Genomic DNA, 27,126 nt, shown 5'->3' on the forward strand with positions numbered 1-27,126 from the left:
TTCTGCGTTTACCAAGATGGTTAATTTAATGTGGACCACTTCATGTTGTTATGGGCAGACTGGTAGCAGGTCAAAATGTAGCAGTTACCAAGCAGTCCTATTAAAATACTTAAATGCTAATGCAACACACTAAGAAAATACGAATTTTGAGAAAAAAATGAAATTGTATTTAAAAAGACCTTTTTAGAGTAAGAAACTCTGTTTAAAACTGCTCTCTCCCCTCATCACCACTTTCAGAAAAGTAAAGTTTTGAAGATGGAGAACACAGGTCTCAGAAAAAGGGGCATGCGTACCAAAAACTGAGGGGGGTAAGGCTGACTTTTTTAATTAAAAAAAAAAAAAGGAAATAAAAAAAGGGGAGGAGAAAAAAAGAAAAGTTCAGCAATTTCTGGTGATAATGCAATAAAAAAAATCTTTTTGTTTTTTGCCAGCATTTTCCAGATTTGTAATATCCTTGTGTTTGATAGGAGGGAACAAGAACAGAGAAATGGGATTCCTATGCAGCAACTTTGTGGTAGGGATTAAAGATTTATTGATTGTCCCAACGTAGGCAGGTTTACTTATGGTTTTTAACTGGGAGAAAAATCTTGGACAAGGAGCTGTGTGAGGGATGCTGAAGGAGAACGAAAGCATGTAGATAAAAATGCTTGCGTCCAAGATAAGGGCAAAATGTTAAAACTTTAATCTGCTTTATCATCGAGGAAATTGGAAATTGTTTGGAGAAATGGCAGGTTTGGGGAGCAAAGGTTTGGTGTGGCGGGTCGGGGTGGGAGCTGTATCCTTAATATGCAATGCTCGAGTGCTTTCCAAAATGAAGCATATCTAATCTCTCTCGACTTCAGCGAAGCATCTGACATGCTTAGAGAAGAAACAAAAAAAGAAAAAAAAGAAGGAAAAAAAAAAAAAGAGAAGAAAGAGACCAAACAGATTTAATAAATGTGAAATCTTTTTTTGAAGAATTACTGCTTTCTCTGAATTCAGAATATTTTAAATACAGGCTGGTAGGTGTAAGGGGTAGCGCTGAGTCTCTCATGGGAAAGTGTGGGGTTCAGTTGGGGGTTTTCTTCTTATCTTACAAACGTCACTGTGAAATGGAATTATCCTTTAATTAAGGAGATCCAGAAGATTGTTCTGAGGAATAGAAAATTCCATATTTTTTTTGTTCACAAAATCTAGGTGGAGTGGGCTGCATCCAACGGAGCTGGGGACGATTTGGGGTTGCTTCCTTAAAACAACATTCTCTGCAAGGCTTATATCCACTTCTTCATCAAAAATAAACTTTGCAAGCTTTAGAAATACACTTCTATGGTTTAATTTAAGGCTCTGAGAAATACGAAGTTGGAAGTATTGGAGTTTATTTCTTTATTGCCTAGGCTACGGCTGCAAAACCAACGATGCTCAGAGGAATGTATTTGAATTATCAGGCTGAACTCTGCATTTCTGGGCCAGAGTTTTCCTGGTATTTGGAGGCCTCTGGGATAGAGGTAACCTTGCCAGCAGTTCATAAATTTGAGCCAGGCTTTTTTTTACCTTAGTCAGGAAATTCATGTTTGAGCTTTATTTAAGCTGGGATTCGCAGTGATCTAATCCCAGCACACTGCCAAACCCAACCTGTAATGTTTGGGTTTTTTTGGTGTTTCATTGCTCTTTTTTGTTTTAGCCTCCGTGTTTCGGATCGCTCAATTCCCTCTCCATCGCATGTTTTCCCAGAGCTGTTAATCAGAGGTAGATGAATGCACGCGATCACCCTGCAAAAAGCCTCTCTGCTAATTGAGGTGCAGCGATGGCGGCAGCAAGCAGAGGAGCGGCTGTAAGCACAGGCACCGCTCTGCTGCGTGCATGGGGCAGAGCTGACCTGCTATGCAGCGGGATGTGCTTTCCAGGAAAAATTATAATGAGTAAATATTTTTAATTTCTCCAAATAGCAGCTAGACAAAAGCATGAGCATGTGGTGGTATTTTGCAAGTATTGGGAGATTGTGTGTGCGTACATATATATATACGCACAGATGCACACACAAATCTGCATTGCAAGTGTCATATAGAAGTCCAAAATAATATATATGATAATAATATCTACTATAATAATATATGTAATTTAATATAATAATATATACATGCACACACACAAATCTGCATTGCAGGTGTCATATAGAAGTCCAAAATAATATATATTATAATATCTATTATAATAATATATGTAATATAATAATGCATACACACAAAAAAATCTGCATTGCAGGTGTCATATAGAAGCCCAAAATAATGAAGTAAAACCCTGCTTCTTTCTCTGGGTCATGGCTTGGCGTGAAGCTTAGCATCCTCCTTGTAAAAAGCATTATTTTAACTTAATTCTCAAGCTTCAGAAGAATGCATGTGATAATACGAGTAAACCCTTTTTTGCTGTGGAAAAGCACATCCATGGTGGATACTTAAAATATTTTGGAGACAAATTAGCAATGGAAATTTGTCCGATATGCTAATTATTGCATCTGTTAATGAAAAGTCGAGGTGTATTATATATTGCTTGTTGTGTACGAGTGGCCCTGCCAAATAACTGGAGATGCTACTCCAGTATATAGGTGTGTAATTGGGAGTTGAAAAGGATGTCAATGCTAACTTATAATTTTAAGTATTACGTCAGTTTTAAAGGAATTTCCCCCAAAATAGCAGCTGGTCCGTACCAGGATGATGATCTATAATTCCCAGCATGGTCCTCGGAGCAGTGTTGTCAGTGTATATAGGTTGCCCGTACACAACCCTGGTTTGGGCAGTGATTTTTGTGTAGCAATTAGAGCACAACAATGCTCATTTTTTCCCCCTTGCTTTTCTTTTTCTGCAAATTAAAGCAAAGAATAACCTGCTCCTGCATCCTCTCATAATTGCCACCATACGTTTGCTTTAAATCAGAATACTCTTATTGGCAGAAGTTTTAGATTAGCATTAAACGGGGGAAAAATAATATCATGGAAAGAGCAGAGACCTTCAAAGACCTTTCCTTGCTTGTGAAGTATGCCTAAAAATTCAACAAGGTAGGTCATCTGCCATTTCAGTTGCCCATGTATATGGCCAGTCAGTTCTTAAATCACCTGTGATTTACTCTTACTCCCCATTTTTGCATCATGCTGCTGCTTGAAATAACTCCAGTCCTGCTCCTCCACTTGTGCTGCAAATCACGTAAATGAGGATGCATGCTTAATTTTGCTAGCGATAAGCACAGTGATACTTCCTAAATTGCCTTGTGTGCATGTACACAAACTCCTTTTCTTTTTTAATATTCTCAGTATCATCCAAGAGCTGGTAAGCCTGGATTAATCCTGGGCTTGAGCTGCTTCAGGAGGGATTACAAACTATAATATTGGCATTAACGCTGCAAGATGGGAGTGAAGCTTTCCAAAGTGCTTACGCAGCACAAAGAAACTTTGCTGAAGCCTTTTGACTCGCGTGCTGCTTTCTACTTTGGGCAGCAAAGGAGAAAACTGTGGTTTCTAGAATTGCATCACAATTATAATATTTGTAATAATAGAGATGCAATATAAATAGCCTCATGGCAGAAGGGAAATATATGGGTAATGAATGGGTGCGACCTGCCTGTTGCTGTCTTGGTTTTTCTTTCTGGCTCGTGCAGCCCTTCCCTCTCTGTAACATCTGGTCTTCATCTGCTACAGGAAAGCCAAATAATTTCAATAAAACTGGGAGAAAACATAATGCTTTAAAAAACCCCAACATATTGATGTTAGCCTGGTCTTCAAACAGGGTTATTAATTAAATCTATCAGCCTGGGTTTATTGACAGAGTGGATGCTGACTTGGATGCTTGAGTAAATGCATCATCCGATGGACAACGCAATTACAGCTTAACGAGGTCGAAGCACCACGTTTTTCCTTAAAAGGGTCTGAAATTATAAATAATGTGAGTTGAGGTTACTCTGAATTCTAGTGCATCCCCTAGCTGACGTCTCAGCAGACCACTGAAGCATGGAGGCGATGTTGCTGATCAGAACAAGCCTTGTTTTAGTGGGACCAGCCACATTAGCTCAAGGATTAAGCATGCAGCAATATCTGCATTGTGTTAGCCTGCAACAAGGATGCATTTCCTAAATTGTCAAATACTAGACGTATTTTATATCAATATATATGAGATATATTAATAGAAAATAAATATATAACAGATATGATATATATCTATAAATTTAAATATGTATATACATGAGATATATAAATATGAAATAAAAATATATTATTTTCTTTATATCTGCCCCTGTAAGTCTGATTAAGGTTGTCATTTAGGCTAATTTTAAAGTTTAGAGGTAGCGTGGGTCAGCATCTGCTTAATCTCCGTCACATTAGCAGCCCCCCTTGACTAAGTTTTTAAATTGCACTTTATTGATTGTCAGGCTTTTAAAGAAGTCCATAAGCTCTTAGTGAGGGCTTGGCAGCGTGCAAATGGCGTATTTGTCTTGCTATGAGCAGTATTGACCTGAGCAGTCGGATTATCAAGGAATATTTAGTAGGTTTTTTTCCATTTAGGCCACAAAACTCTTGCGGCTCATTAGATCATGTGCTCCTGCCCTTGCTTGTTTTTTGTTGCTGTGAAAGCTTCATTAAGATATAATTATAAGTAAGCAAAATATTTCTGGTTTTCTGTGTCAATCGTGTCTGTCTGGCAAGAGAAATGTAGCTGAGAGAAGAAGCTTTTTGAATAACTAAGTTGTCTTACCTGCTAACTTAAGGTGTAAAGGATTTGTGCAAACAAATATTGAAGTCTATAGGAGCCATAAGTTTACACTTTACTCTGACTTACAACCATTTAATGGTTGTAATTTTTAATTGCTTTATAGTTATCATATCGAAAGATTTTAAGCGCTAATTTTTCCAAAGAGTTTAATTAAGTTTCTAGCTTTCAACTGGAAATTAAAAAAGTAAAATAGGTTTGATCTTACTATTAAGTAAAAAGTAAAATAGGTTTGAGCTTACTATTAAGTTTTATGCTTTGAGAGAAAATGCTGCATTTTCATTTATTTGACTTGATTCAAACCACATTTGATTTGACTTCACCCCAGGTTGCCAGATCCACACTTCATTTTGGTTAGGAGCAAAATTTCTTTGGGCAAGGATGCGTGATTGGGGTAGGGCGCTCACAATTGCTGCAAGTGTTTTCAAAAGAAATTATGGAGGTATTTTATTTTCCGGTCTCATCCTATTCCCTGCCATCAAATCAGCTCAGTTTAATTTTGTGCATCTTGCTGTGGACTGGTGCCAGGGACATGGTTAAGAGGATGTGAAATGTGAGCAGTTCAGTGAGTCAGTACTTAAACGTGTTGATAATTCAACGTGGAGATTTTCCTACCTCTTTCTACATATTACATGAGTTATCTTTGATGCATTTGTTTCCTAAAGTGGCAGTTGAAGAGTTGCAAATGAAGTAATAATCCCAAACCCACTTATACCATATGTTTTTAGGCTGGTTCAGGATCTTAATCTGGTTGGGAGTAGGGTCCCCCGTGTATTTATGCCATACGTCCCAGGGAGCAGCAGCAGAGTATGGATGGGAACCTCTTAAGGTGATGTTGATGCGCAGCATTGCTGATCTTCAAACTTTGATTTTTGGAGCTCCTTAGCACCAATTCCATCCTTTTTTTCCTGTTTTTGTACAGTCCCTGGTAGCGTGGTATTTTTTTTACCATGCCTTATTTCAATTTCTACCTAGGTTTTAATTATTATAGTGACTTTAGACTAGGGAGCTGATGAATTTTCAGTAGCTCCCGTCCACCTGGATGTCACCCAAGGGGAGAGACGGGGAAGAAACAGCAGAAAAAAGGAGAGATGACCAGGGTAATAGCCTCACGTATCGGATGCCGGAGGCCGAGTGACCAAAGCCTTCCTGCTGAAATCCGGCCAGTATGAGGTAGGACAATTGTGCTGCTGTTCTCTTCGGGAGTTATAAACAAGAAGATGAGGCTCAGCAAGAGAAAGAAAGGTTTCTTTCTGTATTTTTCCTTTTTGTCAGATTTTTGGCTTCCTTTTCCATCCCTCCTCCTCCTCTTCCTCCTGAACTGCAGGCAGAGCTATTTAGAGAAGAAATGCTGTTTTCACGAGTTTAATTTTTTAACATAGTATTTTACTTGCTGATTAAAGCCAGTAAAAAAATACATTTAATATCCTCTCTTTAAAGATGCAAACAAACCCCTCCTAAGCTACCACTAATGTTATTTTTGTTTGGGGTTTTATAAAGCTGCTTTGAGTGAGCCAGCAGAAGCAGTGTCCCCATCTTTATCCCCATTCAGGATAAATAGATGCGCTCCAGCAATTTCTGCTACATCTTGCATGCATCTTTTTATGCAAAAAGGACATAGAATAATAAGCAGCTTAAAAAAATGATAAATCCACAAAATCCCAAATGCAACCAGAGTGGCTGGGCTCCTTGCTTTAACCTCACTTTCAGGATGTCATATTCTTTATTATTTAAGGGAGGTATCTTTCAGCTCTACCCCAATAAAATCTTTCCAAATCACTCCAAGTGATACGTGCTGAGACATTTTGACTGTAGCATGACTATACTATGACCGCTTGAGCGGTCATCTCCTTGGTGTTCTCAGCAGCTTCAGATTTGGATGGTATATAATGAGAATAAAGATTGCTGTCTGTTGGCGGTAACTTTATGGCTCTGTGTATGGAGTAAAGGTTTTGGAAGTGGATAATATGCGATGAAGAAAGTGAGATCTGGATCTAAGATACCCTCCATCCTTTTTTCCCCCCGTTAAGACTGATACCTCCACACACATGCGCTCCACTGAGTTTGATTAAAATCATATGAACTGTCATCTCTGTAGTTCTGCCTTAATTGAAGGGAGATCCAAGACATCAAAACTACATGTGTTGTTGTGTTCTTGTCTTGTGTTCTTTACTGAGGACATGAAAATTATGTCTTGGATCAGATGTCATGAAGTCATGTTCACCCTCTGGAAGCTCTATATCACGTAAGGGTGGTATGGGTGGTAGCTGGAGAGCTGGGCTTGTGCCTTTGGGCATCACTCTTCTGCCCTTGGTCCTGCTCCAGTGGTCCATCCCCACACCATGAGCAAGTGCAGGAGTGCCATCAGCTCCTTTCCTTGCAAATGCTGGTTCTCAGTTCGTTTGTACAAACCAAGTGTAATTAGTAATGATCCACTCTTTATTCTGGTATGTTGCTGCGTGTTAGGTCACCACCCGCTTCCAAGTAATACATGAAAATGTGTTTTTATGTAGGTTATAAATTATATATTGCTGCTCAGCACACGGAGTGCTTGTTTTTCCTCTTTGTTTTTCACATCCCTGTGCTCCTCTGGTTAAAGATCCTTTTCTCCCATTGGGTTCAACAGATGACTCTCTTGCTAAATTCAGAAAAAATACTCTGAATTTGTACTTGAGCTTTGCAATTTGTCTTAGCCTGGCAGAAGACGTGTACTTGAAATCTTGTTGGGTTTTCCAGCTATTCCAGTTAGTCTGGTTAAAGATAATATTATATCTGTCTACAAAATTTCTTGCCTCTCTCTGTATCCCATGACAGCTACTATGATACCAACATCAGGTTGTGATTTTCATTTATTTACTATGTGTTCAGTTACAGAAGGATTACCAAAAGGCTTAAACACACTGTAGTGATTCTTCAAAGCTTGGAAGAAGAAATGCTCGTCTAAACTTGCAGGTTTCTTAGAAGGGGAGTCGTATACTGTGTGTTTAATTACACAGCGATGGAGAGGGAGCGCGTTGGCTGAATATCTTCAGAGTGGGGAGCAATCAGAGAGGGTTTATCAGGCTGCATGGTGGCAATTAAACAGAAAAGGTGTTAAAAAAAATTGTACAGTACCTGTCTAATGGAAAGCACTGCTTCAGGAAAACAGAAGAGAGAGAATTTAATGAGCGTGTACTCTAACAAAGCATTGCTTATTTGCATGAAATTAATTGGAAAACAAAGTCTGCTGTTACTCTTTGCTCTGGCAAGCAATGCCCCTGTGAATTTTCCAAGTGTATCTGCTGTATTTCTCCTGCTATCAGCTGTGCAGTGTTGTGGCATGAAATACTCCCAGTGCAGCAAACGGAACATCGCTCATTTATTCTGAGCAGATCACCGTCTGTCCATCCATCACGCACCTTTTTTTATTCCTGAATATCTTATAATTTAAATGTGGTACTACACATACACATTATTCTAGTTTTCTATATTCTTCTAAAAAGCAAAAAGGTTTAAAAAATTGGTGTCCCCTAAAACATCACATACAAAGACTGAAGAGATTGCAAAGTTAAAGGTTATTAAATGCCTCTGGAGACTTAATTTGCGCTGCAGTTTGTAGGCATCCTCCTCCCACTTGCCTGCTGCGTGGAGCTTTGGAGATCAGCTCATTTGCTTAGTAAAGTGAGCTCACATCTGGGAGGATCCTGGCTTCATTTGCTGTGAAATTTGGAAGACGTTTATGCAGGCTTTTTGCTCCTTGGTGTCTGAGTACTTGAAGTCTTGCAGTGATATTGGATGTATATAGCCACCATAAAAATTAATACTTGAAGTGTTGTTAAAAATCCTGCCCATAATGGAAGATACGCCCTCAAGCTACATTTCTTAATACATACATGAAAAAATTTAATAGGGTAAAGGTGCTTTTGAGTCCCTGTTTCATGATCTCTCTGGCTTGACCAAGGTGGACGATGAAGAGCTGTTGCTTATCTTCACACAGGGAGAAGGAGCAGCGAGAGCTCTGCATCCCTGGCATGCTGGCCAGCACATCCACGCTGGCATGCTGAGGGTGGGCTTGGTTTGACTCCTGCCCTTTCTGAAAAGCAGGGGAACACGCTCCCAACACGCCGTCCCGACCGCTCGGTGTTTTGCAAAGCTGGGCTAGGAAAAGGTGGACAACAGAAAAATATCGGTGTTGGTTTTGCACAGTGTTTTCTGCTGTGTGGAAAGTTGGAGTACAAAATCTCAGTACGTTTCCCTTGATTTTATTAATTCAGGGCTTTCTTTTTTGATTGGATTTTTTTTAAAAAAGAAGCCCAAAGACTGTTCTCAGAAATACCAGCCTTGGCAGTATTGAAGAATACGGTGCAAAGCTAAAGAGGTGATTTTGGCTTTGAAGTGAAAGCTCGTTCTCTGTTTGGAGACCTCTTGCATGACAAACTGAATTACAATGCTGTGCCCGTCTCATGCCACGGGGCATCGGCTGTTTTGTGCTTGCATTGCAGCTGTTCCTTTCTCTGTAGACAGTGGATGGTACGGTGTCGTATTTACTCCCAGCTTAGTAACCTTCTTCAGTTTATAGAAAACCTCTCCATCGTGACCTCAAAAATACTCACATTTAATACCTTTGGAAAGGTGACAAGCAGTACCTATTGAATTGTCCTATTTTTCTTTACCCAACGGCTGAAAATACACGTTTAAGCAGTTGAATCCTTGCCTAAGACCAAATACCTGATAGGAATACATTGATTTTTGAGACTTCTCTTTTGGTCCCTAAAAATAACCAGTGCCAGCTGTTGCTTTTCCTGGCACTTATCAAAGATTCTGGTCACTGATAGGATAATTTTTTTTTTTTTAAATACTACACACCGGTCTAATGAGAGAACTATTTCTTTCAGTGCTGTGCATCGGTCTGGCTCCTGCAGGTCCATCCCCAATACTTAGTCATAAGCATTTTTAAGTTCCCATTTCACCATTTGAACTGTGCTAAAAAGGGGAAAAGACATTTTTATGGATCGATCAGATGTCCGAAGCTGCTTACAGCTACTGAAACATTGCAAGTGCTGGAATCCGCCTGGCAGAGCTGCTGTGGTGTAAGCGAGTAATCTTAACTGTGTACAATGCATGGAAATTTGATGCTGCAGCTTAGTAGCACTTCAAATTTTGTAATTGCGTCAAGAAGAGTTGTGGATTATTTATATAATCCTGCAGAAAAGCAGGGAAGGACTGGAGATGTGTATATTCACGTTTAAACTTGTCCTTACTTGTGTGATATTTTACGTGGTAGAAAAAAAATGTGGGTTTTATTGTGTTGATTTAATGGCAGAGCTCTGAATTTTTTTTTTTTTTTGAGGGGAGGGTTTGTATTATTTTTTGTCTGTAACTAGCAGAAAGTAGCTGAGGTCTAAGAGGAAGGATAACACAGGCAGAAGCCAAGCTGGGTTTCGTATTACAGTGGTATGTTTTTGTTGCTCCTAACATGTTTTTGTTTTTCTTCATTACACATATTTCTCTTGGGAAAAGCAGGAAAAAATATGTGTGTAAAATATACATGAGGGCTCAATGCCTCTGCTAAGAGATTCCAGATGGGAGGTGTTACAGTAGGGACGCTTTCTCCTGCCTTTCGGTTTGTGGCATTAATTTTGGTGACAAACTGCAGGAAAACTTGTATCGGGCCCAGAGCAGTGAACGTTTCAATTTTTTTAGTGTTTTTTGGGCTATCCAAGTATGCAGTGGGAAGTTGAAACTTCGTTTCTAAACATTTATGACCCCACGTAGAATCATTGTATTCAAAAAAAGGAAAAAAATAGGATTTGGAAGGGACTTTGAGAGGCCTCCTCCAGGGGCTGGAGGGTGTCCAAGGGTTGTACACCAGACCAGATCCCTGTCCCAAATTAGAGGCTGATGGTTGGTGAGGAGGGGATGGAAGCTGGTGGAGATGCCTCTCCGAGGGATGAGACTCTTGTCAATGGGCGATGATTTGCTTCTATGCTAGGCAGCGGCTCTTGGCTCCAGGTGAGGTTGGTGTTGCATTGGAGATGCTCCTCTTCAAGAAGACCTCCCCAAACTTTGATGGCTTGTTTCCAGACCTGCCCTCAGGCTGAAGGTCCACAGCTCCACCACCTGAAGCAAGCAGTGTTGCAGCAAGAGCTGCAGCCTGGGCTTGGGTGAGCTGTCGGTGATACCAACCTGTCATCACCAGCTCTTAAAATAAGTGAGTCACAGCTTCAGCAAGCACTTCTGAGTGCTACTAGAGCCATCAAAAAGCAACAACAGAGATAAGAGCTTGTGTAAGGCAAAACATGTTGTCCTACAATGTTGTCCTAAGGGAATGTAGTCTCCTGCTTGGATGTTTTTGCATAATGAAATTATGTCTTAAAAAATAGTGCTTGGTTTGGGATGGTGTCTGTTGTATTGTTTGAAACATCAATGTTTCGAAGACAATGTGCTTCTAGCCAAGAAGACCCAAACCATGTTACTTCTGGAAGTACATGAAGCCATGGGTGAGGACTGCCTTTATCCAGCTGTCTGTAATGTTCGATGCACTAAAAAGCTATGGGAGATGCTTCAGATGCAGCAATTTAGTCCCACCTTCTGCAGAGCACTGAAACACGTGGATGTTTGTCTGGATTTGGAAACGGAAGAGTCGTATTTTCTTTAACAGTGGCCTCACAGCAGATGAGACACAAGTGGTCAACAGCTTTGGAGACTCAAAAGCCTCAACCTTGAGAAAAAGGGCAATCCTGGTGCTATGCATGTCATCTGCTCAGCTCAAGAGACATATTATTTGCAAGTAAATTATTTAAAGTAAAGGAAATCAGCTGTGGTCCTGACACACTGCAGGGTTATTTCTAGCAATTACAGAGAAGCTTTAATTGCAGTATCAGCTGTTTGTGATGCATCGCTGTACTTAATCTAGCTCTGCAAAAATGGATTATGCAAGGTGAGGAAATTGTGGTATGACTTGATGTTGTAATATACGATATAACCTATTTGATAGTCACTTTGAATATATGTTAAGGGGTTTTTATCTGTCAGTACTCTTAGTGCTGTTTTGTTTCTGCTGTAGTGCTTGTTTATGGTACTTGTATTGCCTACCGGGGGAGCATAAAGTCTCCTCCTTAAGCCATGACTTGTTTTCAACTGGTCATTTTATTGCTCTGTGATTATTTTATATCTCTATCAGTGTGAAAAAATCATCTGAAGCACTGATTAAGGAGACTTTGCTGGGCCCTGGAACCTGTCAGTCTTGCTATCTGTATCTGATGTAGTAAAGTTTGTTCTTTGGCTGCAGAATATAAAAGTTGGGAGTTGTAAGCATCCCCTGGGTTGGAGAGACCACTAGTAATAACACTGAGTTTCCCAACTTCATTTTGGGATACTTCTGTAAATCCGAAGCTGAACCCGTGCTGAAGATTTTTCTCCACCAAAATGTTTGTTGGCTGATGTGAGCGAGCTTGCTGGAAAACACGTGCATTTGGCTGCTGTTCCCGGGGCCATCTACCCTATGCATAAAAAAATAAATGTATGAGCAGAGGACCAGAGATGTGAGCCAGACCTTACACATTTGGCAGCCTCTGCCCCCAGGATCTATCCATACCGATGTTTGCCGACAACTGTCTGCCAGCTTAGCCAGTTTTTTTTTCCTGTTACAGCACTTGCATAGGAAAACTGTCCCCATTCGGGAAAAGGACTTAAGTAGGAAGCTTTGGTTTTGTTTTGGGGTTTTATTTTGTTGCATTGTGGTTACGTGGCAATTCCTCTTTTTCCGAAGTGTTGCTTAAAAGGAAGAAGCTGAAATGGGCTGATCCTGTGCTTAAGTATGGGAAAAGGAGGAATATTCTGCCAATGTTGAAGCATTTGCCAGGAATACAGATGCTAAATCCTGTTTCTTACGTAGCTGATAGAGCACCTGCAACAGCAGAGCTTTGAATCTCCCAAACAAGTGTGTGTTGTAATGACTTTTATAGTACTTTATCTAAAGTATCTTACTTTTTAAGTGTGTTTAATGGTGCTCTTGATATTTTTGTTACATACACTGGCACTTCTTTTATTCAATTGAATTGACCCCAAAACCTTCTCCAAATCAGTGCTCTGCCATTAAAAGTCATTTTCTCCCATATTTGTATCAGGGAGTGTGACCTCTAAATGCACAAAGACGAGCAGTTTTAAGTGACCTGTATTTTAAGCCTAATTACTGCAAAAGATTCGTTGGTTAATTACTCTGTCCCAGGATGGCAGCTTGATTTAGCAGAGGGAGGAATTGCTGCCCTTGAAAAGTCTCAGTTTTGCTGTGGCCAGGTATGTTTACTGCAAACCTTTTACAATGATAAGACATTTTTAGTTGATGTGAACTATCTGTAACAAAAAAAAAAAGGTAAAAAAGATGTTTCATAGCCTGTATCATGAGACTAGTATTTTATACATAAGTTAAATTACAAGAAGGTATGTCTGTTAATATGGTAGAACTCGCTTGTCTGCCATTCAGTAATTGTAATTATGAAATGAAGTATTTGATGTGCTTTATATTGAAAGAATACCACTGGGTTTAGTTCTGCGTAGTGAAGGGTGCGCCGTCATTGACAGTGGGATGAAGAGTGTTTTAACCTTCATAAATGCAACAAATGGTATGTTTGTTTGGAGCCGGGAGACCCCTTAAATATAGTTTTGGACCTTCAGTAAGTCTTTGCAAGCCTGTCCATGTGGACCTGTTCTCTATAAGGTCCATATGGACAGGACGGAGAGGAAGGGTCTCATCACCACTTCCGAGGTGTCTTTATCCTTTGGACTTTCCCCATCTGAAGAATTTGCAGGTTGTGTATTTGAAAGGTTCTTTGGGGAATTAAAAACAAGGAGGGGGCGGGGTTGCATCTTTTGGTTGCTGTGCCAGCTTAAAAAAATTGCATTACTAATTTTATGGGAAGAAACAAAAAACTACATGGTTTTGAGAAGCTTGTAAGCAAAAAAATCACACTAATAGGAGACGCTACAGAAAGCAAACACCACCGAAGAGAAGTTCTGCTGTGGTTTGCTATCAAAGACTAGTATAGGACTGGACTTTTTTCTAGGCAATGTGCTGAGACATGACTTTAATGTCCCTGCTCTCTTTGCACCAGAGTAGTGAGGAAGATGGCTAGATACTTGAAAACTGAAGAATGATTTAGGTTGGCAGGGACCTCCAGAGGACATCTGGTCCATCCATGCTCAAAGCAGTTGAAGTGGACTCAGGGTCTTGTCCTAGAGCAGTTGCTGTTTCTTGGCTTGATGGGGAGTTGGATTCCCACCATGGATCAAGTCACCAGCACCTTTGCACAGCCAGCTGCTGTGGGGCTTGCAGAGGTTTGAGTGCTTTTAATTTTTTCTTTTACCTGTAACAGACTTGCATGGCAAGGAAGGAAAACATAGATCTAGGGGTTTGGGTTTTTTGGGGTTTTTTGGGGTTTTTGGTTTTTTTGGTTTTTTTTTTGTTTTTGTTTTTTTTTTCTTGTGGTACAGCACCAAGTGGAACTTTGCAAATGCTTTCCTTTACAAATACTGAGTTGTTTTATTTCACTCAACCTTCTGTGTGCTGTAGGTGTTGCCAACCAGGAGATGCCATGAGGGTTATCAACTAAATGGGGGGGCGAGTGCATTGAGGAGGAATACCTTAAAATGTGTTGTGAATTGGTCAAAGTTGTATATAAATCCTGGTATGTGTGAGAGACTTGGAGGTTTTAGATATATATGTGCATACGTAGTCTTTTCAAACTTGTATTTGCCATTCAAAGTCTTCTGCTCATGTCAACATCCAGGAGAAATTTTCTCTAAAGTGTTAGAGAAAAACATAATCAATTTGTAATTAAAAAAAAAAAGTATTTTGTCGTTATAGACCTTGTGTTTAAGCTGCTTTGTCACCTTTGTGGTTTGAAATGGAAAATTGGGGTTTGGCTCTGCAATGTGTTCCAGTGGGCCGCTGAAGAAAAGAAGATGAAAGAGAAATCTTTAAAAGATTTTAAAGGTCAGTGTTCAGCAGTTCAGGGTTGCAGGTCATTCTTGGTGAGAGCTCTGCTCAAGCATTGCAGCACGAACGCTATAAATACTTTGTGGTTTGTGCTTTTTACCATAAAAGCATCGATGGTTTCATTAGGCAGCATGGAACATCTAGCCACGACTGAGAGAATTAAAGAACGGGGTGTCAGCACTTGAACTCGTATTTAAATTGCTATAAACTAGATATTCAGTATTATTACTTGGCCATGCAGAACAATGCCTTGAAGGATTCACATAAATGCTATTTTACTTTGCAAGAATTCAAGTTGTAGCTCGTACTTCTTGGCTGTGGTACTTATTTAGGTGCTTGTTTAGGTGTCGTGGTCTCTGCTGCATAGAGGTGGCTTTTAGGGCTCCTTATAGAAATCAAAAGTTGGGGGAGATATGTCAAAGTTGTATGGTTTTAGCAGTGCAAATCAGATTGATAGGTTTTATCAGGCAGTGAGCTGCAGATTTAAAAGAAGTACTTCCCAGGGTAGAAGCAATAATGAGAAGGGATTTAACAAGGCTCTAACTTAAGCAGTCTAGATGCATTTTATGTTCTGGCCATAATTCAATATATTTCTGTTAAAAAGCAATATAACAGGACAAGAAGAGTGCTGGGTACTTGGTTGCAGGTTGAATGAAAACAAGCAAAAATGATCTTTATCATCCATCTGCTTACGTTTCAAGATGCAGAAAGGAATTCGTAACTACAGAGAACAACTTAGGAAGCCAGTGAATGCCCTGGTCACATAAAAAAAGACATTAAAATTACAAAATTTCAATATGCTGGTTTTTTCCTGTGTCTTTTTTTCTTTTGGAATAAAGTCATTTGTGAATTATTATTTTTTCAAGCATAATGTATAGAATATTGGGAAAATAGCCTTCAAAAATGGAAATAAATTACAGGTCATGTTTAAAACCACCACTCTTTGTGGAAGCATATGCTGGGCTTCTCTAACAGAAGCTATAGGTAAAGCATGCGAATGCACATCTGACGTACATTGAATCCTTGCTGTTACATCATTTGTATCGTGTCCATCTGACTCTGGCCCTGGCCTTGTGTTGATGTTATATGATGGTAAATAGACGTTTCCTATGCTGTCGTCTTTAGTGCAGTCCCTGTGCATTAGAGGTAGGGCTGTTTGGGCGTTGTATGGACTCTGCACCCATCTTGTCCTTTACCAGCACCTATATATGCAAAGATTTTAATTCACAAATATTATCTTTATTTGCATAAGTTCAGACAAGCGTTTTATTTCCCTGGCTGCTATGTTGTTGGCTGACGCTTTGAGTTTCCACCTTGCTTACACAGTTACAAGTCATTCATACGTTATGAATGCATTTGATTCATTAATTCCAAAATTCACAGTAAACCAGGGAATACGAGTCTTCCAGCAGTCTCTTGTCTGATATTAATCTATTTCTTGTCCCTAGCATAAATGAGCATGACTAAATTTTGCTCCCAGTCCCTTCAGTGCCCCACGATGGAATATAACTACTAATATAACTATTCCATGATGGCATAGCCCGTATTGAGATTTAAGCAGTTGGCTTGCTTTTCTTCTGAAAAATTCATGGTACGGCTTTCCAAAAAATTAAATTTACATTTCAAGTAGATGGGAAACCATTTAAAAACTCTTGTCTATGAATACATTTCTATTTCTATATACCAAAGATAAAATGATGTATTTATTTTTCCCTCTAAGGGTGAGTGCTAGAGGCTCATTGAGAATGGCAAGGCTGGGGACCTTAAATACACCAGCAAAAGCACGTATTTCCACTAGTGCTTTCACCACAGAAACTGTTATTCTATAGGGGAATGCAGCTGTTATTCTATAGGGGAACGCCATTCAGTTAGGGTTATCTGTATAACAGCATCTTATTGCCATTGCCATATGAGAACAAGTCACTGCAGTGTTTTCCTAGATGCAGGGGTTTGGAAAATAACCTTATTTCAGGAAAGACATTAAAATAATCCTTATTCTGGCTGTAATCTGTAATTAATCCAGATTGCATTAATATTTGGTCCAAAATGAAGAGACCATGAGCCTTCGGGATCAGGCAAGGAGGAACATGAAGTATTTAGCTATGAAACTGTTCATTAGTGGTGTGGGTTTTTTTCCCTGCTGTCCATGATAAGCATTTCTTTGTGCAGAAGGGTGGTAGGAGGCAGGAGGAATGGAGCTGCTCATTTCTCTGCCTTCTCTAAACTGTTGAATCACCAGCGCTGAGTCCAGAGAGATGCTCGGCTCCTACAGAGGAACGTATTGAATTTTGTTTCCTTCAAAATGTTGAGCCCTGGCCAGTAAAAGCTTTGGTCTCCCCCAGAATTTTAGGAATGCTGTTATGGAGTTTTGTCCCTTGAGCTGCTCAGCAGCTTTGAATCAATGAGTCAGTAAAGGGAAATAATACGAACAGAAGATAATTTGTTTTAGGGAAGTAGTTGTAACTCATTTTGTGTTTTCTGAGGCTGAACTATTATATTATGACCTGGTTGCAGAAGGACATGGTGTCCTGTTCAAGTATATCTAGATTAGGCATGCATAAATTGAATTAATAGCACTTTTTTTTATAGCCCAATAGTTCTGTTAAAGAAACCCGGTGAGTAAACCAAACAAAAATGTATTAAGTTGTCTCAAGTTAAACATCAGGCATTTCTTTAGCTACTTGTTGGCCCTTCACCAGCGTGCCTTTGCCATAGAGTCAGCCTTAAGTTTTAACAAGATGTGATCCAAAGAGCTTTCTCATTTACATCAGCAGTAAAGAAAAATGCATGAAAGAGGGATATTATGGGTTATGATTTCTGTAGGCGTTTGGGTTATAAAATATAATGTGGTCTGGCATGTTAATCCAGAAAAAACTCATAAAAAAAGAGGGCTCTCGCCGTTCCCCACTCCTATATTTGAAACATTTTCTCCTGGCTCTAAATGTTCCTTGTTACAGAATAAAAAAGATTTATTCCTGGGTAAGGCTCTTCCCAAAGAAATCCTAATAAACAGACCTTTTTTCTCCATAAGCTATTACTTAAGGTATAAGCACAGGGAACCAAACCAGAAAATGCTTTTAATATTGTTTTTTGCTTGAATTCTTTATTCAATTATATGAAAAGGTGATTAAAGTTCATATTGTTGCTGGCTTGTTTGTTCTCAAGTGAGCAACATTAATGAGGTATAGAGAAAATTTATCGTATTGCTTTAATGTGATGTCTCAGATTATGGTCGATCCTATTGCAGGGAAATGCTTGTAACGTAATTAATATAATTTAAAATGAGTATCTAAATATATGGCGATGCACTGGCTTGTGTTGAATATCAACATATTCTGCTTATAAGTTTCTTGCTGTGTCTCTGCTCACTGAAATACCTGGAGGAGGATAGGTAAAATCCTTTGGAAATGTTAACTAGCACCCTGTCTTTTAATGCCAAAACACCTATTTTGGGGGAGAGGATGCCTGGATTTTCATTACCAGGAGAGTTTTGGGGGCTTCGGTGGTCACCTGGAGGTGTGGGCATCTTCGACGCCCTCCGGATGGTGGGGTAGAGGAGGGATGCTGGGTGGGGGGAGGATTTTGGGGGGGAATAAGCAGAAAACAGGTGTGAGCAGCCTGAAAAGAGCAGCCCTTCTCTGTAGGGGAGGGTTCCTTAGCTGTGTGTCTGAAATCCTCTCTCAAGTATAATCGGCTTGCTTGGCAGGTTTTAGCTATCCCAGAACATGTTTTAGTCAACTGAAGCGAATTCATATGCAACGGCCTGAGTTTAAACAAATCCCTGTATTCAAATAGGGGGAAAAAAAATCACGTCGTTGTTCTGTTAGCAAACCTCCTTCGGTTCTTAAATCATTAAATCTAACCAGATTGCTAAATAAACGTGCCCGGGAAGATAAAAGTAGACGTGAGAGCACGCACCACGCAGGTACTGAAGGTGCCGGATGCCTTTTTGCCAAAGTTTCGTTTAATTTGGCCTTTATTTTTTGCTTTTAGTTGCAAAGTTGAATCTGAAAGGGTCATTTGAAAAGCTTCAGATTATAGATGTAAAGCCCTTTTAATCTTTTCTAATAAATAGCTGAGCAGGGAATAAATCTATTGGGAGCTCCGAGCTGAGCTCTGATATTAAGCCTCAGCACAAAATGTATTTGTAATTGTAATTCAATGTCCACACACATGCAACACTTAGAAATTATCTTCATAATTTCTTCAAAATTACTATTTTGAATAGTATAATTTGAAGTATAATTACTTCAAATAAGTTTGGCTTAGAAGAAAATGTGAATGATTATCAAAACTGGTTTAATAAATGAAACATTAATTGGACCTGGCAGCTTGACAGATTCTGTCAGTGTGGGCTGGATTATTATTAAAGTGATTTAGGCACTATTGAAAATACCAGTTTTCAGTGAAGCTGAGCTGCAGTTCTTACAGGTTTCCAATAGCTCTTCTGTTCAGAGATTTCTTTTAAATGGCAATAAACGACTCTCTGTATTAGGTGCCTCGGTAAGGCAGGGTTTTAATAAAAGCTTTGCATAATAAAGACTTAAAAGCATTTTGATTTTGGAAAAACAGCAGCAGCAAATCAAAACTACAGTGTCTGAAATGCTGAAAATACTCTGCGTTATGCTGGTGCTATATATGACATTGTCTAATATCTGAGTAGCCTTCAAAGCATTTTTTCCCCCTAATTCCATATGTAATTAAAAAGCAGCTTCCTCTAGCTCATTAAAATTTAGAGTCTTGTTGGAGCAGTGTACTTTTATATTTATTCAAATGAATAAAGCACAGCCTTAATATAGACTATAATAGCTTCAAATATTAAATCTCTCTTATACAGCTAACACTTTATTTTTAAACAGTGTTTATCTGCCCTTCATGAATACCAAATTGAAAATGAATATGGTCCCCAGAAGCTCATCATATATTTTGTAGACCATTCAACTAACTTTCACCATATGCTTTTCATTAATTGTACAATGATAGCAAAATCCCCAAAGTTAAGTTGTTAGTGACGTGCATATAAATAAGGTGAAGTGGTGGCTTTTCGAACGTAATGATGGCATCTCTCTCTTTTCACAGGCTTTTGGAAATGCAAAAACAGCACATAACAACAACTCGAGTCGCTTCGGCAAATTTATTCAAGTGAATTATCAGGAGACGGGCACTGTGCGAGGGTAAGTGGGAATCAGGTTGAAGATGCTGTATGTACTCTTACCTGCACAAGGAGCCTAAACAGGCCGTTGTAGGGGGTACATGAAAAAGAAGGTTAATTTTTTGGCCAGTACGTTTCCCAAAATGGAGGGGGGGAGGTGTTAGTGTATTTAAATCCACTGGTATGAAAATGTAGGCATATCTGAGCTGCACACTGAAGTGTGAATACACCTGAGCTGGCTTCAAGCCAGTCGAGCTCTCCTTAATCATGATGTCAGCAGCTTTGTAATTAAGCTGAAATGGAACTTTTCCTCTTAAGATAGCAGTTAAGGCAGGAAAGCAGAACATTTTAGCTAGGATGGGTTAGGGGACTGGAGCATATGGTAGGAAGTCGGGGCTGAGCGAGCTGGCTTTGCTCAGTCTCAGGAAGAGAAAGCCAAGGGGGGGACTTAATCTCCAGCTGCCTGATGGGTGTTACAGAGGCAATGGAGCCAGACTCTTCTTGATCACTGTCTAATTCCCCATATGCTTCTGTCTCTACCCCGAAGTCTCACTTTAACCCAGCTCTTGAGCAGTTAGGGCCTCTTCTTTCCCCCGGGCCGTTGCAAGGAGATGCTTGTCTCCATTGTGGTTCTCCACAGTTGATTTCAGCATCTTTTCTGCTACCCACATCCAGCTGTGACTCAAACCTTCCTTTTCCTGGGGAGGGCTGCAGGAGAAGTGCTGCATGGTTGGAAGCCTATGGATGAAACCTTCTGGGTGGGCTTACCTAAGCCTGGCTTTCTCTTTGGCTTTAGACAATTTACATGGCATCAGGTCATCACAAAGTGACTCAAGCTAGATCTAAATGAGCAGGGCTTCGATAACTCTGCTTTTTGTCCAGGTTAATTAACTCAGTTGGAAAAATGAAGAGTAGAAGTGGCATTCCAGGGGTTGTATAATTTCTGCAGCTAGCTAAGAGATCTCTTGCTGGGACATTGTTGTTATTTTAGAGAATTGCTTTTAAATTTTTTTCTTTCTTGTTTTCCAGCAGAACAGTATCACACAAATAGCTTCCATTAATTTTTCAAGTGAGCTTGGGTACTCTGTGTAACATCCCGCTGTTTTTTCATCCTACATCAAATCTGATGTTCTTTTTCTTTTTTTTTTTTCTTCCTTAATTCTGGCGAACAGTTCTCTTAAAATGATAAGCCTCAATATTTTTAATACCTACTGAAATACAGGGTAACATGAATCTAACAAATGCCTTAACACTGTATTATCTTGGCATGCTATGTCAGCTCTGTGCAAGTGGCCTCTATACTTGGCAGATAGGTGCAAGTAACATTTGTATTTGTATACTCTAGTTCATATAATAAGAGGCATTTTCCCTCTTCTTTAAAAAAAATGCACTTTCTTAGTCCTTGGTTGCACAGTGTGATGTGACTGTGCTTTGCTATAAGCTTGAAGTGCTGCCCTAATGAAAATAAAAAGGCATTTAAAAAAACCTGTGAGCTGTTCCTGGCATACAAGACCACAATTTTATTCCATAGTCTTACAAAGAAGATCACAAGTATTTTTATTTTTTTTTAAACTTAGCATAGATTTTAAACACAACCCAAGTCAATTATCCTCCTGTATTCTGCATATTATTTGCTTTGTTAATGTAACTGTAATTTGCAGCCCTGAATCAGAATTTTGCTCTGTTTGGAGGCTGAAAATAGCAGTTGGATATTTGCTTACAAACCCTATGAATATAATGACCCAAAACTTGAAGTGAATTTAAACTTAAGACTTAAGAGATGTAATAGTCAAGAGATTTAGTAGCCACCAACCCCGCCTCATGAAATGAAGTCTTTGAAGCTGTCTTTAAAATTGATGGAGCATGAGCAATGGCTATAGTTAAGTGCGTTCCCATAAGGCTTTATGAATTTATTATGTCCTGTTTGATGATAAGCGAGTTCTGGAGGAAGGTCTTTGCAACCTGTTCAGTCCCCCTAAGATGATCAAAAGCCTCAACATCTGACACGCTCCATAAAATTGCAGAAGAGTCAGATAGGAGACATTTTAATTAAAAGCAACAGTGCACTGGTATAATGGTAAATCTGTGCAATGGCATGAGGCTGTATCTCAAATACCATGAGTTGGCGCTTTCAAACATGTTGTGCTTGGGTGTTTTGCATGTTGGTATTTGTATATGAAATTCAGTCTCAGATTTCAGATATGTTACCTAGGATGCTAAGTACAGGCTCTGTAGCATGCTTAAATGAGTATTTGACATGAAATCATCCTCTTAGAACTCCTTTTCTTTACTCTTAGAGGTAAATTTGATATAATTGACCACAGTAAATAAAAAGAAAACACTTGGAGACATCTACTTTTTTATACTTAAATTGGTTTTCCTTTTCATGATCCTATTACAAGAGGGGACATATGTTCTTCTTGGGACATGCATTCATTATGACCTTTACCCTAAGCAAGGAGTATTTTGCCAAAACAGTATTCTAGTGGCATCTACCAAAAAAAAAAAAAAATTGCCCTGATTTAAATAGTGGTTTGGACCAGATGACCTCTAGAAGACCTTTCCGACCTAAATTATTGCATGAGAGTGATTGGGGGGGGGGGGCCTGTAATAAGAGCAGAAATCACAGGGGAAGGGATGAAATGTCAAGGGTGGCGGACGTGATCCAGGTTGTCGTACAGCAGTGAGCTGAGCTACTACCCAGGGGTGGGAGTGGGATCTGGGACACTGATATGTTTTTCTCTCGTCTGTTCACTGAGCCTGCAGTAAATTTATGGCGTGGCTTGGAAAGGAAAAATTGGTTTCAGGTTAGAAAGGGGATAAAAAAAAAACAACTGTCAGCGAGGAATATCCATAGACTATTCTCAGCTTCCTCACAGGGAATAAACAAGAATAAACCTTTTTGGCATACATCATACAGAGGAATAATACTGCTTTACTGTCTGTATTTCTTTACTCCTCCTATCCAGCAAGATCATCCCATGGGCGGTTGGATATGCCATTTCCAGTAGCCTCTCCGAAGAGCTGCAGTAAGAGTTGTCACAAAACCTCTGCAGCACATCCAAATTATTTATTTTAGTTTAGTTTTTAGTGAAAGGAGGGGAGAATTTCTGAAATGCAAGTAATAAATAGGTCTGTCTTCCCCACCTGGAGGCTATGGTGGAGAAGCGAGTGTAGAGGCACCTTTTTGTCCTACCGTGACCAAGGTTTGTTGGGTTTCCCGATTCATACGTGGCTGGTAATGTGGGTGCCACGTCACTGGGCGTCTGTAGCTGGAAAAGCACAACTACATCATCAAAACTGCCAATTATAACTCTGGTTTCTAAATCCCTATCATTACTGGTTAGTATTGTTTGGAAGAAAAAACCTGTTGAAGCTTGTTTTAGCTTTACAAGCTTGAAAAGAGTATTTAATATGTAAATTAAGCATGTTTATTATGGATGCTCTTAGGATAAAATGTAAACTCCAATAAGGAGTTTTTGCAATTGCTTATTTTTTAGACCATAGCTACAAGTTAATAGCCCGAGTTTTTGTTGAGAAGTGGCTCTTCTGGAAGAGGGAATGGTGATTTGGGGACCGATTCTGCAGCTAAATCTGATCTTGCAAACTTTTGCACCCAGATACATTTCTTGTGTGCACAAATCTTGGTCTGCAAGCAATTTTATTTTGCTGGCTTTGGATTAAATAGGTATCCGAGATTCTTCATTGCTGTCAAAATTTCCCCCTGCGCTCCCTGCCCATAGGCCAATGCATTTGAGATCGTGTTTTTCATATCCAAGTTAGTGTTGGCTTTGTATCAAGCCAAAAAACCCCTCAAAAGCCAAACATAATATTGGACTTGTTCTGCCTAGGAAGACATTTATATAACTAAGTGAAACAAGGCTGAAACTTTTTTTTGTGCATACTAAGACTGAAAAGTCCTGGTAAGCTATGTTCATTTAATTCAAATATTGAGTCAATGAATAACACTTTTCTTTTTTCCTTCCAGAGCTTATGTTGAAAAGTACCTCCTGGAGAAATCAAGACTAGTCTATCAGGAGCACAATGAACGGTAGGTGCCTATGTTTTGCTTACGGGATTGGTTTTGACTTCTATATATGCCGATAGCGTGGCACAGATAGATTAAAACCCTGTTTGAGCTGGCACAGGGGGTCAGGGTTTTCACACTGCTAAACCCTGTGCTTCAAAGGTAAATGATACATTTTATATTTTGCTGTTTAGGGAGGAATGTACTGTAACCCAGGGAAAATAAACTCCATTATTTTATTGACAGTCCTTGACTTATATTTTCCATTGTCTTTATGATTCATGTCATATGGCTTATTATGTACCATTTATTTTCTTGTACAGCTTGTAAACTATTTAATATCTAGTTGGGGGGGAGATGGTATTTTAGTTTTGTTTTACCGTTCTTAACACACTGAAGCCATCAGAAGGGCCTCTAGAAAAAGCTAAAATTGTATCGACAACAAATTTAAGCAAATTGTTCTTTCCTAATTGCAACATATTATTTGTTACATACTCCTCTCTCAGTAATTATTACTCTGATTTTAAATAAATTTGTTGCTTCTAGTTGTCTTTCAACTCTTGGCACTTCTGTCTGTGTTTCCCTTTTGAGACAGATGTGTGAGAAGTTTTCTCAAATGCTCATGGGCTGATCCCGAAGTTAAGTAGCATATACAGCCTTGACAAATGTACTCTTGAGTGTTGCAAGATGATTAACCTCAGTTCCTCTTGGAAAACATCCAACAGAAAAGCAAAGTTTTAATTTTAGAAATACTTCTACGGTCTTATCGTTAATCTGTGTTAGAGTTGTCTTGAAGCAAAACAGAGAAGTGTCGCTTGGGGTGTTTTTAGTATTAGTAATATTCAAGTATTTTGAATATTTGAGTAGCTGTAAAAATTGAAGATTTTTCCGTTCTGTCTTACAGGACTGCAACTGCAAAATCATTACCTTTTTAGTGGTAATAAGGTATTAAAAATAATAATAATTTCTGCATTGCAAGGAAATATGTCATTTTGATTCTAATAAATATGTAGGCATTGCACATGTTTCTGAAGGAAAACATGACAATGTTGGCTAGGAATTCTTAAAGTATATTCTAGGGCAGTGAATGTCCTTGGATGGAAAAGAGGGATCTCATTCTCCATTACTTAATTTAATCTTCTACATCACTGCAAAGTGGGTATAGGCCATTTCTAAACAGTGTTCAGGTCTGAGTTTGGAAGCTGGAAAATCAGGTTATGAGGTTTACATACGCTTCTCTGCTTAATGCTGCTGTATATTTTGAAGTTTAACATCTTTTTTTTTTTTTTTTTTTTTTTTTAATTGTCACCAGGAACTACCATGTATTTTATTACCTCCTGGCAGGAGCAAGTGAGGAAGAGAGATCAGCATTTCATCTGAAGCAGCCTGAGGAATATCATTACCTCAACCAGGTGGGAATACTATACAGGAATACAATACACGGTCTTGCCTTTTCTACTGCTGATATTTAATGCTAATAAAGAAAATGTGTGGAGTAGTAAAAATGGGTTGTCTTAATGTTCTATAGGCAGCCTTCCATTATTGGAAAAATTCTGCATTGGCAATCTGAACACCTGCTAGTATGAAAAAAGAAAAAAAAAATCAGTGTTTTCCATTTTTGTCCCCTACCTGGGATATGTTAAATATATTGTGGTTTTAATTGTTGAAGGGAGAAACAGTAATAATTTACCTTTTATCTGTGTGAATGTCATTTGCTCATTACATTTGTCTGCTGAGTAGGAGAAGAGGGGAAAGTGTGTGATATAGTAGCTCTTCAGGATATAACGTTTTGCATGAGGTAGTCCTAATTCTGTAGCTTCATGGCTGGCTGGTAGCATGATCCTTTGAATTTAACAATATAATAAGTTTAATATAAATAAAACCACAGCAACCATTGAAAATGTGTGAACTAAAAATGAGTGAGGTGTTACCAATGGCCAGATAAACTCATACTTTGGAAAATCTGGTTTACTTCAGGTATTTAAGATGCAGTTGTCTACTGATGCTTGTGAATAGGGACTTTACTGCTTTTTGCTCAAAAAAAAAAAGAAAAAAGGAGTAGGAATATGCGGAAGGGTAGTTAGGTTGTACATTGATTTTAACTAATTGCAATTCTCTTGGAGCTGAAACATGATTAGCAATAAAGAGTGATTTAACCCATAAGCTGGAGAGAAACTTGTATGCACAGTGCAACCCAAATAGCCTTTCTAGAAGTATAATTTAACTCTGGAATACATCTCAATTACCCGGGGCTTTTTAAAGATCTTTTTAAAGCTATCAAAGCCAAAATCTATTGTAATATTAACGATTCCCACCCACTCTTAGCAGGATCAGGAAATTTGCACAAGTGAGTAACATATTAAGAGCTGAAGCCTTTTTGCTCACTATCTTTGTGCCTCAAGCATTAGTTGGAGAACGTGGTGTGATCTTCACGACCATCTGTGCTGCCGTTTTGCAGTGGGAAAGTGCCAAGATCGTTTGGATCGAATGTTTTGTCAGATTCACAGGTTTTGTTGGGCAATCCGGTAGTTTTATGTTAGTCGAAAACATTGCTTTTAATTTCAGTCCTTTTTTTTTTTTTTTAATAGCACCTTAAGGGTGTTAATATTTAAAGTAAAATTATAAATCCAATGGCATGTAGTGTGTAGAACTAGTAGGAATGCAATAATTTAGGTTGAAATGTTTATTTTAATCGAAATTAGGATGCTGTGGGCAAGTAGGCTGGAGAAGGATGCTGAAGTACATCCAGTGTATCAGGGGAGCAGACTCTGGACTTGCCTAAACACTGTGTGTGGACAATACTGACAGTCTGAATTTTTAGGGGTTTTATTATAATAATTTTTTAATTTTTAATAATTAAGGTTAGTGTTAGAGTGACCATTTAAGACTGACAACTATGGGAAAACGTCTCCTTTAGATGTGTTCAGGGCATCCTTTCATACTAAGGCTTTCTGAGAGCACAGTAACAGCTTTCCCGTGCCCTATAGGCAAAGGGGAAAAAGGAAAATAAGGAGAAAAAAGGAAAGAGGTAGTGGAGGAGTGGGAAAAGAAACTTTGGAAACATAAAAGGGGAAAATTATAAAATGACCCTTGAGCATTTACAGTAGCTTCTTAAATGTGTCCTAGAGAAAACCCTGCCTTTTTAAAAGGAAAAAGAACAAGCTCAGAAATGAGCCTAAGTGTTTAACTAAAAAATTAAATATTAAAATTGAAAAGCTATAAGGTATTGAACCAAGCC

The 27,126-nt window shown here is 39.0% G+C and overlaps 1 protein-coding gene across 10 annotated transcripts in view; it reads left to right on the forward strand.

Annotated features, from left to right (window-relative positions):
• The window catches only part of MYO9A (myosin IXA), a 189,893-nt gene that overhangs the window by 46,353 nt on the left and 116,414 nt on the right, over window positions 1–27,126 (forward strand). For all 10 annotated transcript variants that reach the window (XM_052807707.1, XM_052807706.1, XM_052807711.1 and 7 more), the window contains exons 3-5: window positions 19,789–19,883; window positions 23,850–23,912; window positions 25,201–25,300. In XM_052807707.1, the coding sequence (XP_052663667.1) occupies window positions 19,789–19,883; window positions 23,850–23,912; window positions 25,201–25,300 (258 nt within the window). The remainder of the gene's footprint in view (window positions 1–19,788; window positions 19,884–23,849; window positions 23,913–25,200; window positions 25,301–27,126) is intronic.

The sequence above is a fragment of the Harpia harpyja genome, chromosome 14 (assembly GCF_026419915.1).
Source record: "Harpia harpyja isolate bHarHar1 chromosome 14, bHarHar1 primary haplotype, whole genome shotgun sequence".
In the NCBI taxonomy this organism is placed as follows: domain Eukaryota; kingdom Metazoa; phylum Chordata; class Aves; order Accipitriformes; family Accipitridae; genus Harpia; species Harpia harpyja.